The sequence below is a fragment of the Neofelis nebulosa genome, chromosome 7 (assembly GCF_028018385.1).
Source record: "Neofelis nebulosa isolate mNeoNeb1 chromosome 7, mNeoNeb1.pri, whole genome shotgun sequence".
Lineage (NCBI taxonomy): Eukaryota > Metazoa > Chordata > Mammalia > Carnivora > Felidae > Neofelis > Neofelis nebulosa.
Window position 1 is genome coordinate 144841016 of NC_080788.1, and position 14739 is coordinate 144855754.

A 14739-nucleotide genomic window follows, 5' to 3' on the forward strand; every position below is an offset into this window, starting at 1 on the left:
AGGGGGGATGGGCTGAATGGGGGAGGGGCACGAAGGAATCTACTCCTGAAATCACTGTTGCACCATATGCTAACTCATTTGGATGTAAATTTTTAAAAATAAAATTTAAATAAATAAATAAAGTGCTACTCCAGAAAAATAAGTAAATAAAAATAAAAATAGCCAACAAGCATATGAAAAGATGCTCAATATCACTGAGAATTAGGGAAATGCAAATCAAAACCACACTGAGATATCACCTCCTACTGGTTAAGTTGGCTACCATCAAAAAAGAAAAAAACAGGGGCGCCTGGGCGGCTCAGTCAGTTAAGCATCCGACTCTTGATTTCAGCTCAGGTCATGATCTTGTGGTTCATGGAATCAAGCCCCACACTGACAGCATAGAGCCTGCTTGGGATGCTCTCTCTCTTCCTTTCTCTCTCTGCCCCTTCCCCGCTCACGGGTACACAAGCGCTCTCTCACACTCTCTCAAAATAAATTTAAAAACTTTAAAAACGGAAAGAAAGAACAGGAAAAAAAAAAAACAACAAGTGTTGATGAGGATTTGGAGAAACTGGAACCCTTGTGCACTGTTGGTGGGAGTGCAAAATGGTGTAGCCTCTCTGGTAACCAGTATGTTTACTCACATAATTAAAAGCAAAATTGCCATGTGACCCAGCAACTCCACTTCTGGATACACACCAATGAATTGAAAGCAGGGTCTCAAAGAGATATTTACACACCCAAGTTCATAGCAACACCGTTCACAATAGCCAAGAAGTAGAAGCCACCCAAGTGTTCAGCAAACCATGGGGGATAAACAAAACGTGGTCTATCCATGCAATGGAATGTTATTCAGCTTTAAAAAGGAAGAAATCTTGTCACAGGCTGTAGCATGGATGAACCTTGAGGACTTTATGCTGAGTGAAACAAGCCAGACCCAGAAGGACAAGTTCTGTGTGATTCCACTTAACACTAAGGTACTTAGAGTCATCAGAGCCACAGAGACAGAAGGTAGAGTGCTGGGTTCCAGGGCCGGCCGAAGAGAGGAATGGGGAGTGGTTGCCGTTTTGCAAGATGAACAAAGTCTGGATGTGCATGTGTGAATATACTTAACAGCACCAAACTGTACATTTCAATGGTTAACGTAGCAAATTTCAAGTTCTGTGTCCTTTGTAACAACTCCGAATTGTTTCTGGAAAGGTGGTGACATCACCTTTCAGCTCTAACGGGGACAGTGGTTTGCGCCGGTCTCCCAGGATGGGGTCGCTGCCTGGAAGGGAATTCTGTTCACTACATCAGCATGGTGTTCTCATCTTTCTAGGGCACAGTTGAGCTGTTCTCTCTCTGGGTTTTCTGTGGCAGAAAGAGGATGACATGTGTGGTGTGTGCGTGTGTGCGCGTGTGCGCGTGTGCGCGTGTGTGCGTGTGGTGCATTCGGCAAACTGTAGAGTTCCACCCGGATGGACAATTTCTTCTTAAATGAAGTTCTGGCTTTCGCACCCATCACCTTCTGCGGCGCTCACAGTAACCACGAAGGGGAAAGGGTGGGTTGTGTCATATCCGTTTCACGTGGGTTTAGGCCGGGGTTTCTCCACCTCGGCGCTGTTGACATTTGGGATGGGAGCGTGCTTTCTTGTGGAAGCTGCCCTGTGCGCTGGAGGGTGTTCAAGAGCCTCCCTGGCCTCTAATCACTAGGTGCTAGTCACACCCTCCACCCAGCTGTGACAAACAAAACTGTCTAGACATTGCCAGGTGTCCCCTGGGGAACAAAATCACCCCTGTTTTAAGAACCATCTGTTCAGAGGGCTTGAGTGAGGTGTGGGAATAGGGACAGCTCCCGGAATATCGGCCCCAGCGTGCTTTGCTTGCTCCCTCTCGCTTGCTTGACCACCGCATGCCTCTCTACACACATCTTTCATTAGTTTATTTCCAGCTAGACCTTCGTGACGGGGCCATGTTTCCTGCCTGTTAAAACCAATAACCCACAACTTAGGACAAGAACTCAAACTCAACACTTGAGCGGCCTGCAGCTACTTATCAACACCTTGCCTTCCAGCAAGCTCTCTGCTCCCTGGCAGCCGCTGAACGTTCCCTCCTCTCTCCCAAACCTCCTAACCCGGGGTCTCTAATGCTCTTATGGTATCCTTGTCTTCATCTCGGGTTATTTCCGTCCTGCCTTATCTCTTTCGCTGGACTTGGGGATTTAAGAGGGAAAAAGAAAGGGACTATATTTCACCCTAGTCACATGAAAATGAAATTATATTTTGTGTTGTTTCCCTTTTTAATACCTTGGATGTGAAAGTCATTAAAATATTTAGAACACTTTTTTTAGAACTTTCATAGATGATTTTAGAACCACCCGTGAAACTTGATGGTTTCCAAACCTTCCTAGATGGTTCACCTTTTCGTGTCCCAGGGGGAGGACCCCAGACATGCGCTGCAGGATTGGGTGGCTAGTGGGACCAGCTAGGGGGACAGACTGGCTCGTGGCACTTTTCAAAGCTCTTCAAGAGCCAAGCAAAAGGCTTTACTTCATTTAACAGAGCTCTCTGGGTGCCCTTGAGCCTAGAGGTGGTGTTTTGGGGGGTGTCGTTGGGTCCTTGAAACTGAATAGCGCCTCGCATCAAACCGTTGCCCATTCGGTGGCACCTACACTTACCAAGCGCCTGCCATGCCCCCGGCACCGTGGTCGGCACTCCACATGGGCACATACGTGGGTATTTCATTTCAATGCAAGCCAACTTATATTTACTCCCTATGGCTCCACGCCAACTCTGCAGGCAAATGTGTAGTGAGTGAATAAATAGGTCCAACTTCAACAAGAAGTGAGTTCTTTAATGACGTGTCAGTGGAAATCAAGTCAGGAAAAGGGGTGGGGTGAGTAAATGAGTTGAACTTCTACAGTGGGGAAGTGTCAGGGGTGGCCCTGAAGAAGTTACTATCCAGCCCAGGCCCTAGGCACCTCCCCCCACTACCCCGCCAGCAGAAGCGGGGAGGGCTGGTGACATGGACACATTGGAGGGGGTTGCCAGCACATCCCAAGCTCTGGGGGGCTAGACCACAGCAGCAGTGGGATCTGTGAACAAACGGTAGGCCCTGGGAAGCACAGGGTGCCTAGGACGTGATTGCTGCCTCAGGAGGCTCAGCCGAAAATCCAAGCGTACAAGACCGCCTCGGTGCTCAGAGAGCCCGGCGGGGCAGGACCGAAGCCGCCGGGGCTGGTGTCCAGCGAGCCAAGAGAAGGGGCTTTCTGGGTCAAGGAGATCAAAACGGCAGCGTGGCAGACACAGCCGGGTTGGGACCGGCGTCAGAGGAGAACGTGAGGGCAGGGCCACTGTGTCATAGGCATCCTTGAAGATAAGAGCTTCTAAAAGTGGAGGTATGAAGGGGCAGCTCTGATTCTGAACCAAGGGCCTTCTCTCTGCCCTGCTTTTACGCACCCCTTCTGCTCTCCAGAGTGAAGCAGCAGGCCTCTCTGCGGGTCGATGGCTGGTGGAGGCAGGGCAGCAGGAAAACTAGATCCTCTGGGGCCCTCTCTGCTCCTCCAGAGAGACCTCAGGGGCCTAACTGAAGCAATCCATCCTCCGGGGAAGGCAGACGTGGGAAAAGCATTTCTAGGTTACCAAAGGCCATCGCAGAAACGTGTTCCAGAAGAGTCAGGGTCTGAAGAAGAGAGGTTTTTCTGTGATATGGGCAGCACCCTGATGAACATAGAAGATCGGGGCACTCAGAAGAGGTGACCCCAGGCACACGTGCACACACACACCCGGAGACCCCAAATCCCATTCAAAAAGAAGTCCAGCTCCTTGGCAAGGCTTACGAGAGTCTGAATCGGGAGACTCTTTCCTTCATTCTCATCTCTCGCCATGACAAAATACTCGTGAAGGGCTCTTGGGTGCTTCTGAGCCAGACTCTTGCACCCCAGTCCCCGTAGACTTGCTGAGCGCCACATCCTTCTGACTGCTGGCTTTCTTCCATTTCTGCCTCAAGGACGTGGAGTGGGGGACAAGGGTAGTGCCTTGTTCACAGCACAATCCCTTGCCCTGTGCTTTGCACACAGTGGGCGTCAAACATCCCTTGAGTGAATGATGTGCAACACCGCACCAGGGGCTATGATACAAGGATATCAGCGGCACAGACTTGTCTTGGAAAAGTCCCTCAGCTCCCTTAGAGCTCCATGGTCATAAACTAATAGTTTTAGAACTACTCCTGTTAGACATGGGTATATACTGGGTTTGTTAAATTGACAGCATGTTTATTTTTAAAAATGAAACGTTGGGGCGCCTGGATGGCTCAGTTGGTTAAGCGCCCGACTTGGGCTCAGGTCATGAACTCACTGTTTGTGGGTTCCAGCCCCACATCCGGCCCCGTGCTGACAGCTTAGAGCCTGGAGCCTCTGCAGATTCTGTGTCTCCCTCTCTCTCTGCCCTTCCCCCGCTCATGCTCCCTTTCAAAAATAAAATAAACATAAAATTTGTTTAATAAAACGTTATTAAATTAACGAGGAGCATTGTTCTACCCCCTCCCCCATGTTCTTTAAGTATTTGTTTGGATAAACTATTGTCCCACTCAGAACCGTTTCTTCTGCACCACCAGCCGTTTGAGGCTGTGCCGTTTACCTGCAGCTATATTCGTCTGAAGGCGAAGGCGTACATTCAGACACCTGCAGGCAGAACTTAACTTTCAGGACCTCCCACGACACTCCTCACTTTAGATCTTTTTTTTTCCTTCCTCTTCTTTTAGCTTTCTCATCGCAGAGCAGAACAGAATAACCGAAAACGCTTTGCCTAGCAACTTTCAAGAGCGAAAACCGGGGCGTAAGAAAACGCAATGTGTCTAAGCGCCGGGTTAAGATCCAGCCCCTCCATCATGACGAGTGAGGCAACGCTTCTCACTCCCGGAGGCTTATTACCTAACGCTTTTCTGCAGGCTCCGTGCCTGTCATTAGTGCTCTCCATTGGTTTTTGCCGCCAGACAGGCTGCGAAAGTAGGATATTAACAAGCTAACCTTCTTCCTTCGCAAAACTCCCCAGAGCTGTTAGCGAGCTGAGACAAATCACGTGACCGCCTGGTCACAATGCAGAGGTTTCCTCACGTGGTTTAAGATCGGGCCAAATCGAAGAATAAAATAAAATCCCATTGGCGCAGCTGAAGCCTGACCAGTGGGGCGGGGCCGACACGGGAGGAGGAGGGAGGGCCTCGGGGGCGGGGCCTGGGACTTGGGGCGGGGCCCAGTGGGTCCCAGCGAAACTGCCGTTCGCGCGGCCCCGGGCCTCCTCGGCCGGCCCTGCGCTCCCGCGCGCTGGCGCCTTAGAGCCTGGGGGGCGCCGCGGGGGCGGCGAGGGGGCGAGGCCGAGAGGTTGCCGTTCACTCCAGGCCACGTCCCGACGGCTGCAGAAGTTGTTGCCATCCGTTTCAAACGTGGCTTTTCCACGCCGGACTTGTCCCCTGCTCTCTCCGTCCTGCACCTGCGCCGCGTGTGCCGGCCAGTCGCCGCTGATGCAGCCCCACGCCCCCTCCCAGACTGGGCTCGGCTCACCCGACCGGCCCTTCGCCGCCGCCGCCGCCGCCGAGGAGATCCCCGGGAGCCGGAGCGCTTCAGGGGAAGAGGGGATGGGACCGGTGCCGCGTGCAGGGGCGGGACTGCGGGGAAGAGCGTTAGAGGGCACGTGAGGGCGCCTCGGCCAATGGCAGGACGTCTGGGGGCCAGCGGGGCGGGGACGTCGCGGGGGGCGGGGCGGGGCGGGAGCGGCGGGCCGGGCCGGGCCAGGCCGGCGGTGGGGGGGGGGGTGCTGAGGGGGTGACTGGGGGAGGGGTGGGGCGGGGCGGGCCGGGGGAGGGGCGGAGAGACGCCGCCGCCGCTGCCGCTGCCGCCGCCGCCGCCGCCGCCGCCGCCGCGGCTGCAGCAGCCTGTGGGAGCCTGGAAAAGGGGAAGTGCGAACGAGCGAGCGACTCAGTCCCCGAGCGGCGGCGGCAGCGGCGGCGGCGGCGGCGGCGGCGGGGGTCGCGACGGCCGGGGCGGGGACGCTGCTGCTGCTGCTGCTGCTGCTGCTGCTGCGGGGGGCAGGCGGCGGCGGCGGCCCGCACCAGCCATGCCGAATAAAAACAAGAAGGAGAAAGTGAGTCCGGGCTCGGGCCGCCGGGCCGGCCGGGGCGGGGAGGGCAAGGGGCAGCGCGGAAGGCGGGAGGGAACTGGCCGGGAGCGGGGTGCGGCGGGCTCCGGGATCCGGCGGGCGCAGAAGCGCCGCTCCGGGGTGGGGGCGGGGGCGCCGGGGCCGCGGGGCCCAGGACGGGCGGGGGTCCCGAGGAGCCAGGGCGGGCGGGCGGGCTTGCGGGGGCGCGACCGCCGTGAGGGCGGCGTGGGCGTCGGGCCCCAGGCGGCGCGCGCGGTGGGCGTGAGGGGGCAGGTGCGGCCGCGGAGGTGGTTGACCCAGCCTCGCAGACGCGCAGGAGGGACCCCCGGGCCGGGGAAGGGGAGCGAATGGCTCCGGCTGGCTGTTGGTGAAGAGGGACGCTCTGGGGCTCTGAAATACTATTATTATCCTGGGTGGCGGCGGGGATGGCCGTGAGTGTGCTGCGTTGCATTTGGGAGTCGGGGGTGGGGGGGGGGGTACGCTTCTGCTCCAGGTGGAGCTTGGGAGCGTCTCAGAGTCACCCCAGAAATCCCCGCTCAGGTGGGAGGCAAGAAAGGGATGCGGTGTGGCTCTGTCGAAACACGGAGAGCACCTTCCATGTGGGTTTATCTATTTCTGCCTGAAGTTTTCAACGCCAAATACACATCAGGAAAACGAGGAGAGTCTGAGCTGGGGGGTGGGGGTGTCGCATCGCAATATTCTATGGTAACTAAGTGACGTGAGGCAGAATTTCTTGGTGGTATTGATTAAAATTAGCGGAAGTTCTGGTTAAATGGTATAAATCGGGTTTTAAACTGCATTTGGGGTTGTCTGATGTTTGGCAGTCTAAAAATTGAGAAGTCTAATTGACTCTGCTTGATATTTCCCAGGAATCACCAAAAGCAGGGAAAAGTGGAAAAAGTTCCAAAGAAGGACAAGACATAATAGAATCAGAGGTAACTGCTCTCAAATATTTCCTTTCTGTTTTGTCGTGAACACCTTTTAACTAAGGGCAGAAAAACAGCGTGGGCGAGAAAGCACCAGGGTCTTCTAGAGTGTTTTCCTGCATGAGATTTTCTCGTAGTCTCCTTCGTAACCTGAAATTTTGGTTCTGTAGGTTTTACTGTTTCCGTCTGGGACAATGTGGATGTGTTTCTGAAAGCTCTATCTGCAGCTGGTAGGTTTAAGTTCATAACCCCCACCCCAAATCTAGCAGCTCTCACTGTTGTTCGGGCTCCATTTAGCTCTCAGATTCTCCCCTCCGGTCCTTCCCCAGCAACCTGGTCCCTCTCAGCGTCTCCCCCTCTTCCTTCCATCAGCCAGGCCTGATGGCCAGGCCTGTGCCGCCCGTGTCCCACACGACGTCTCCTGTCGGTGTCTGATTCCTTTAGCCTCTTTCTCCCAGAGCGTCAGTACCATTCAGTTTATCTAGTTCGGGTATTTTTATACAACCTTCTCTCTTCTACTTGTGTTCTCTGTCTACGTGGGCCAGTTGTGACGACTTCTGCGTATCACCTGCGGGCTCATTGAGGAACAACCCAAATGCTCACGGAGGCCTGTGTCTACCTGGCGGGGTTGGGGTCATTCCTTTGACACCATTGGGAGCGTGTGCAGAGCCAGCACTCTGCCTGGTCTTGTCTTGCCTGTGACGAGTGCTTGGACTGGAGCACCCCGGGCTAAGGACCCAGGAGCTGACTCCACCCAGGCAGAGCTAACTGGCCCTTGTGGATCATTGGTGGCCGAGAAACGGCTTGATTCAGTGTCACAGTCTCTAGAGCTGGGTCATCAAGGTCCCTGGTCTTATCACAGATGACATTAGTTTGTAAGTGTCAGCCCCCTTCCTGTAAGCCAAGTTAGAATGAGTTCAGTTGTGTCTGGAAAACAGTTAACTGGCAATTATCAGCAGTGGGCTTTTTTTTTTTTTTTTTTAAGTCCCAGCGTTCTCTTTTCCTTACAATTTGGTGCATCCTAAGCCTCCCTCCTCTTCAGCGGGTGGTTTATTCCAGCAAATCTGTCGCCTTCCCCAAAGCAAAAAGGAGAAACCCCAAAAAGTTTCTTAAATAGTTAGGGATTATTTATGCCAGCCTTTCCCTGTCCTTTGTTTATAGCCGACAGTCAAGTTTTACTGTGGCATTCTTGCTTTTGACCTGCCTATTTCCGTGTCACTCTTTGGACTAAATTGATTTAAGTGCAGTGCAATCACTCTGCAAGGTGGATGCTTTTTCTATCATTTACGGAGCTTTCGTTGCAGCCACAAAGGCTTCCGGTGCTCCCCAAACCTTTCTTGCTCCCATACCTGTCTCTCTCACTGTTAGTGTGTCAGAGGACATCGGTGTGTATCACTCGTTTATTCCTGTTCGAGCAGAAAGAACCTGGCTAGAAGGGCGGATAATGTTAAGTTTGAACCTGAACCATCCCTCAGCAGCTCAAAGACAACCAGAACCACTAGTAAGTCAAATGCGTGTTTTTAAGGTGGACTGAGTTCCTAGACTGTCAGTTGCTTAAGACTCTTGAGGTGTGGCCTGCAGTGCCCGAGTGTGATGCCCCACTTGTCTTTTTGTATTTTTTCTAGTGCTACTAAGAGCTGGAGCCACAGAGCTTGAATTACCACCGACAAATACTGAAATGGTGGGCCCTTCACTCCTCATAAGGACACCAGAGGCAACATGGCACACTAATCACGACACTTGGGAGACCCCTCTGTCCGTTATTTTGCAGGAATGCAGATTGGGGCACTGCAGTGCACCTGAACTTTGCGTTGAGCCTGACTTTTTTTTTTTTTTTTTTTTAATCGTTGCTTTCCCTCCTCCGTCTTCGTGTCGCGCCTTCACCTCTGGTTCCGCCCACTTACCAAACATGATTGACTCAGGCGCATTAAACCCTCATTCTTTTCCTCTCCTGTCAACGCTGCTCCGAACTTGAATGTTTTAACCTGAACGATTCAGATAGGACTGCCGTGCCGTGCCGCTTTTCAGACCTGTTCAGTGTCACGTCGCCTTCACGGCCAGGCCAGCCTGTGAACTCACCTGTGTTAGGGCACCTACCGCAGTCAAGGCTTCACAGCCTGAGAGGCGGGCAGAACAGACCGCCCGTCCAGAGCAGGGTAGCCAGGCTTGGGAAGTAATCCCGACAGAGAAAACCTAAAAGAACTTGGCCTACTGTTGATTGACTTAGTACACCACTGCAAGACTGGAAAGGGTCCTCATACTAAAATCCTGGCTGCCTGTAACCCAGCCTCATAGAAGACAGAGAAGCAAGTGACATACACTGCAGAACACTTTTGGGTTAAACAAAAAACAATTGATGGCGTGGGGTCTTTAGGAAGGAAGATGAAGTCCCGCCTTAACGGATTGTAAGGGATAGATCGGTGTAGGGGAAAGTATTTTAGCCTGGAGGTTATTAGATAGTAAAACTGCTGACTCCTGGTTGCCATAAATGATGTCACCTGACTTCCGTGGCCCTGTTTCCTCACCCCTGAAAACACTTGGTGAGTTTCCAGCGTGGCCATTTTTAACTCTGTGGGACAGATTAGGCATGACCCACAACTTCTCGAAAGAACTTTTCCCTGCGAGACGTATGGCAGAATATATCTTCCAATGTAACAAGATACCGTTAAAGGTTCTAACGGATGCTGTGCACATTTTGCTTTTTCTAGAAACTACTCCTTGAATGGTGTGTGTTGGTCCTTTTATTTTACTCGCTTTCAAATACGATGTTTAAGTTTGACTTCTCCACATGTGTCCTGGGAACCAGAGCTTCTGCCCAGTCCTTACGGGTTTATTTCATGGCACACTTTGAAGGAGTGAGGCCGCAGATGGGCTTCCGGGGAACTGGAAGTTGGAGAACTCAGGAGATGGGCCGAGGGAACTCAGCTTGGAGCAGCCATTCCCAGTGTGACCTTCAGAGCTGTGGAAACCTCACGAGGCACACTTGATGAATATCCAGAGTCTTAATAAATCGCTCAGAGATTCTTAAAGTCCGGTTTAGAAGACTGAGACCATGTGGTAATAGTTGTTGATAGCAGTTGCCTTAATTTGTACACTGCGTCCAAAGTTCTGTTTTCGAAAGTGTCTGTGCTCTTTGTAAAGTGACTTGTTTTAAGCACATTAAAGGTTGTTTCCGTGTTGTTCTCTGGCTGTGTGTTTCGCATGTCCTGCTTCGGCTCAGTTTTGTTTGAAAGTCTCTACAGCATCGCTTACATAATACGTGTTGCTGAAAAGAAAGCGCAACAGTCCTCTCTCCAACCTGTTAGCTTATTCTGACACCTTCTGCCTTTAGTAACAAGTGTTCTCTCTCTCTCATCTGTCCCTTTACATCCTCTCCCGCCCCCCCTTGGTGTTGCAGAGACAGGGAGCCAGATATGCTGGGGTCCCGTAGGTGTAGCTGGGGGAGTCACGTCTTAGCAATTAAAACTGAAATTTCAAAAATATTGATTCATCTAATAGTAACAATACCCATTACACGGTAACGTAAATTCACATTTTTATGAAAAGTATCTTTTCAAGAAAATTTGACTTTCTAGTCCCTCGGCTGTGTTTTAACCCGAGTGCTGGAGGACAGTGAAAGTAGTTTGTTGGTAGGTGTGCTTTTCGGGGAAGGCGGCTGTGATGTCACCCTTGCGAGGAGAGTCCCCAGCTCCTCCCCCGGACCATCAGAGCCACTGTCTGGGGGCCGAATTCTGAGCTTGGGCTGCAGCTGGGAGCCTCCGTGCCACATCCCCCATTGTTCTCCTCCCACTTTTTATCCACACAACCCTAAACGGGACTCCAGTGACACTCAGGACCCAAAAGACTAGTACTTTATTTATTTATTTATTTATTTTGGAAATGCACATGCAACTATTAGTTCAGAGTGGGGTTCCCTACTTTTAATCGCCGCCCCTCGGCCCACTTCCCCAGCCACTCTGCAGCCCGTTTGCTTAGAGCCTGGTGTTCAGGAAAGACAGAGGATCTGCAAAGCGGGTGATCAGCTGTGGGCTGGAGGGCATGTGAGTTAGGGGGAGGTGCCATGAGCTTCCCATCGCAGTGCCCACCTCTTTGGAACCGAGTGACAAGCTGGACGCGCGGCAGACCCTGGGTGCCTCCACCCCACGCTCACCAGTGTTGACGGGTGGACCAGATGCTTCCCCGCAGGGCTGCCCTGTGCACCGTGGGATGTCCCCCAGCACCCTTGGCTTTCCCCACCAGGTGCTGCTAGCCCCGCACCCCCTCCACTTTTGACAACCAAAAGTTCCTCCAGACGTGGCCAGATGTCTCCTGGAGGGCGGAATGGCCCCCGGTGAGACCACTGCTCTAGAAAGACCCTCCCCAAAGGGTGAAGTATGTATGTTTGCTCGTAAATCATGCCAGACACATAGGCTTCCTTTAGAATAGCAATGCTCAAACCAAAGGAGCATCAGCACCCCTTTACAGTCCTAAAAATTACAATCCCCAAGAGCTTTTATTTAGGTCAGTTCTGGCCGATACTTTTATGAGAAATTAAAAGTGAAATGTTTAAAGTATTCATTAATTCATCTAACAGTAACACACCCGATACGTGTTAACGTAAGTGGCAGGTTTTTATGGGAAATAACTATCCACAAAAATTCACTGAGAAAAATGGCATCGCATCCTGCTTTTACAAATTTCTTTAATGTCTGGCTTAACAAGCTCCCTGGCTCGTGGAGTCTGTGCCTGCATTCCGTGTGTTTTGATGTCACGTGTCTTGTGGCCTGTGAAAAAGTGACATAATGGTAGTTACAAAGGCAAATCGTGTCTTCGTATTCTCATAAAAGCACAGACCCCGGGAAGTGTCTACGGGACCTTCGGGGGTCCCCAGGCCTCGCTTTGCGTGGTACCCTTCCTATGCCCCTCACTGTCCGTCTGAGTCTCTTGGTCTTGTAAGTTCCCAGTCAGGCTCATTGATTCTGAACTTGAAGGGAAGCTTTCCTCACCCTCTTGGCCTGCATTTTTCCCATCTTTGCCATTCGAGTAGCAATTATCGGCTCCACTGGTTATTCATCATTGACACTGACTTGTACGACTTTTATGTACCCTGGTTTGCCTCCCTAACTAGATTAAGTACTCGAGGACAGCAATTTAACTTGATTCTCCCTTGTACTTGCCACATACGTGAGAACCTGGAGGCAAGAAATGTTTGTTTGTGGATTTTACAAGCGCCCAGGAAGAAGGGGAGCTTCAAATCAATCAGCTTGCTGGGTTTTCCAGTTCGGTGAATTCAAGGGAAAAATTGCTTCTCAAGAGGCTTGTTTCTTTATCATCTTTTGTTTCTCTAAGGAAATTTTAACGCAGAGAAATGTTCTCACAGCATCGTTTGTTTTAAATAAATAGCAGCGTCCTAAAGCAGAAGATTACGGTACTTAGGTCTTTTTCTAACGTCTTATGAAAGTTTTAAGAAGAGTTTTTTGTTTTGGGTTTTAGTTTTCTTTTATATAGCACCAGAGGCCAGGGGTAAGATGTATAGTCTCATGAGACCTTATTTTAATTAAAACAGTTCAGGGTAGGATTTCCTTTTAAGTAAGCTTTCCAATATGGTCTTCGGTGCTTTGTATGTTTTATTTTGAGTTTATTTTGGTAGTTTTTCTCAGTAGAACGTACCTGTGTAGTTGACCCTTAAACAACATGGGGATTAGGGGTGCCAATACCCTCCCCCCGAGACACACACACACACTGAAAAATCTGTTGCATAACCATTGATTCCCCCAGAATTTAACTACTCATAGCCTACTGTTGACTGGAAGCCTTGCTGATCACATAAGCAGTCAATCCACACATTTGGTATGTTACAGTTATTATGTTCTAGATTCTTTTTTTTTTTTTAAATGTTTATTTTTGAGAGAGAGAGGGGCAGGTAAAGCAGCAGGTAGGAGCGGTCAGCACCCCTCTCCCTCTCCAGCAGAAACTCCATTACACGATTAAGTAAGTAATTCTAGAAAGAGTGCGGCTGAATTACACGAAGCAATTGATAAAGTTTGCCGGGTCACGGCAGAAGCAGGGTGCCCGTGTTAAAGCAGTTGCGGGTGAGGGCAGGCCCGTAGCCCCGCGTGCATCTGCTGCGTGAGCCCCCGTCTGCCACCAGCGGGAATCACGCGATACGTCCCCAAGTCACAGGGAAAACTTCATGTGAAAGATTTCAGCTGTAAAAAGCCTCCCGCGTCTCCCTAAAACATCGGGTGCCCGCTGAGGGGCGTCGGGGCTCGATGGCACCTGGCCCGGCGCCATCCATACATCGTAGGCAGCCAAGACCTCCTGGGGCTCTGATCCCGGTCGGGTTTCAGAAGGGCCCCTGCGGGGAAGTGCTGCTGCCCACGCCCAGGCGGGGCGCTGTCATCCCGGTGTTCTCCACGTGGGGGAGCGAAGGACCAGCCCAGAAATGGAGGGGGGGGGGCAGGGAGTAATTAGTTTGAAGACCTTGGATTTTCCTTCGTCTTAAATATTTTATTAAGGTGAGACTTAGCCTGGCTCTAAAGGGATGGGAGCTGTGACCTCATGCTGTTTCTGCCCAGTGGCAACGTCACAGTACCCGGACGGTGCTAGGCATTAGCCACATGTGGCTCTCTAAATTGCTGAAAATCAAATTAACTTAAAAATTCAGTTCCTCCGTCACCCTAGCTGCACTTCGAGTGTGCGGGACCCGCATGTGGCTGGTAGCTGCTCCACTGGATGGCAGATAAAGGACGTTTCCTGCTTCACGGCAAGTTCTGATGGATAGAGTAGCCTTAGAGCCTGCCAGTGTTTTCCAAAATAATTCCATTTGAGTGTGTGTATCTTACTTGACATTTGTCAGCTATTATCCTTTTTTTTTTTTTTTTTTTTTACATTTTTATTCATTTTTGAGAGAGTGCTGCGGGGGAGGGAGGGACAGAGAGAGAGGGAGACACAGAACCCGAAGCAGGCTCCAGGCTCCCTGCCGTCAGCACGGAGCCCGACGCAGGGCTGGAACCCACGAGCCGCGAGATCGTGACCTGAGCCGAAGTCGGACGCTTAACCGACCGAGCCCCCCAGGGGCCCCGTGTCAGCTATTACTCTTGATATAAAATGTCAAATGAGAAGGAAGTGGATGAAGGTAGGGAAAAGAGGATGGTGGAAGAGAAGGGGATTGAGGGACGAGCAGAGGAGGCCTTGCCACCACTGGTCCGCAGCTGCCTGTGTTCTAGACCTGTGCCTGATACCCCCCCGAGGCCGCGCGCTCCCCCATAGGCTGGGCCTAGGGGAAACAACGTCCTTCTCATCTTCCTTTTCAGATCGTCTGTCTTTATTTGTTTTGGAGGTCAAAGCACACACGGTTAGCAAATAAAATACTACAGAAACTACTCTCTCATTCCATCTGATCCACTTTCAGGAGCAGAGCTCTCTCCCCCGCTCTGCTGATTAGCCCCACGGTCCAGATCTTACAGGAACAAGTATTGCATGGCAGAGGGCGGGCTCTGGAGGAGGGCGCCCTGGCCGTGACGGGGGTGACCTTTCTCTCTCCCCAAGTCGTTTTCCTCCCTTCAGGCCATGCTCCTCCACCTCGTAGACCTCCCTCCGGGTGGCTCGTTCATCCACAGTCACCCGGCAGGTGCAGCCTGAGACGCTCCTGAGTGCTGAGCGCCATCCTGGGTGCTGGGGGCGGGGGCAGCATGAGACACAGCAGGACACATGCA

General features: G+C 51.8%; 1 protein-coding gene across 2 annotated transcripts in view; it reads left to right on the top strand.

The window, feature by feature from the left end:
* The first annotated feature begins 5867 nt into the window (after positions 1–5867).
* Positions 5868–14739, top strand: part of PPP2R5C (protein phosphatase 2 regulatory subunit B'gamma) — a 130835-nt gene continuing 121963 nt past the window's right edge. Inside the window, exons 1-2 of one of the 2 annotated variants that reach the window (XM_058740286.1) lie at positions 5868–6101; positions 6986–7051. In XM_058740286.1, coding sequence (XP_058596269.1) covers positions 6075–6101; positions 6986–7051 — 93 coding nt within the window. In that variant the 5' untranslated portion in view covers positions 5868–6074. Of the gene's footprint in view, positions 6102–6439; positions 6548–6985; positions 7052–14739 lie in introns of those variants that run through there. The other variant, XM_058740288.1, reaches the window with a different exon arrangement.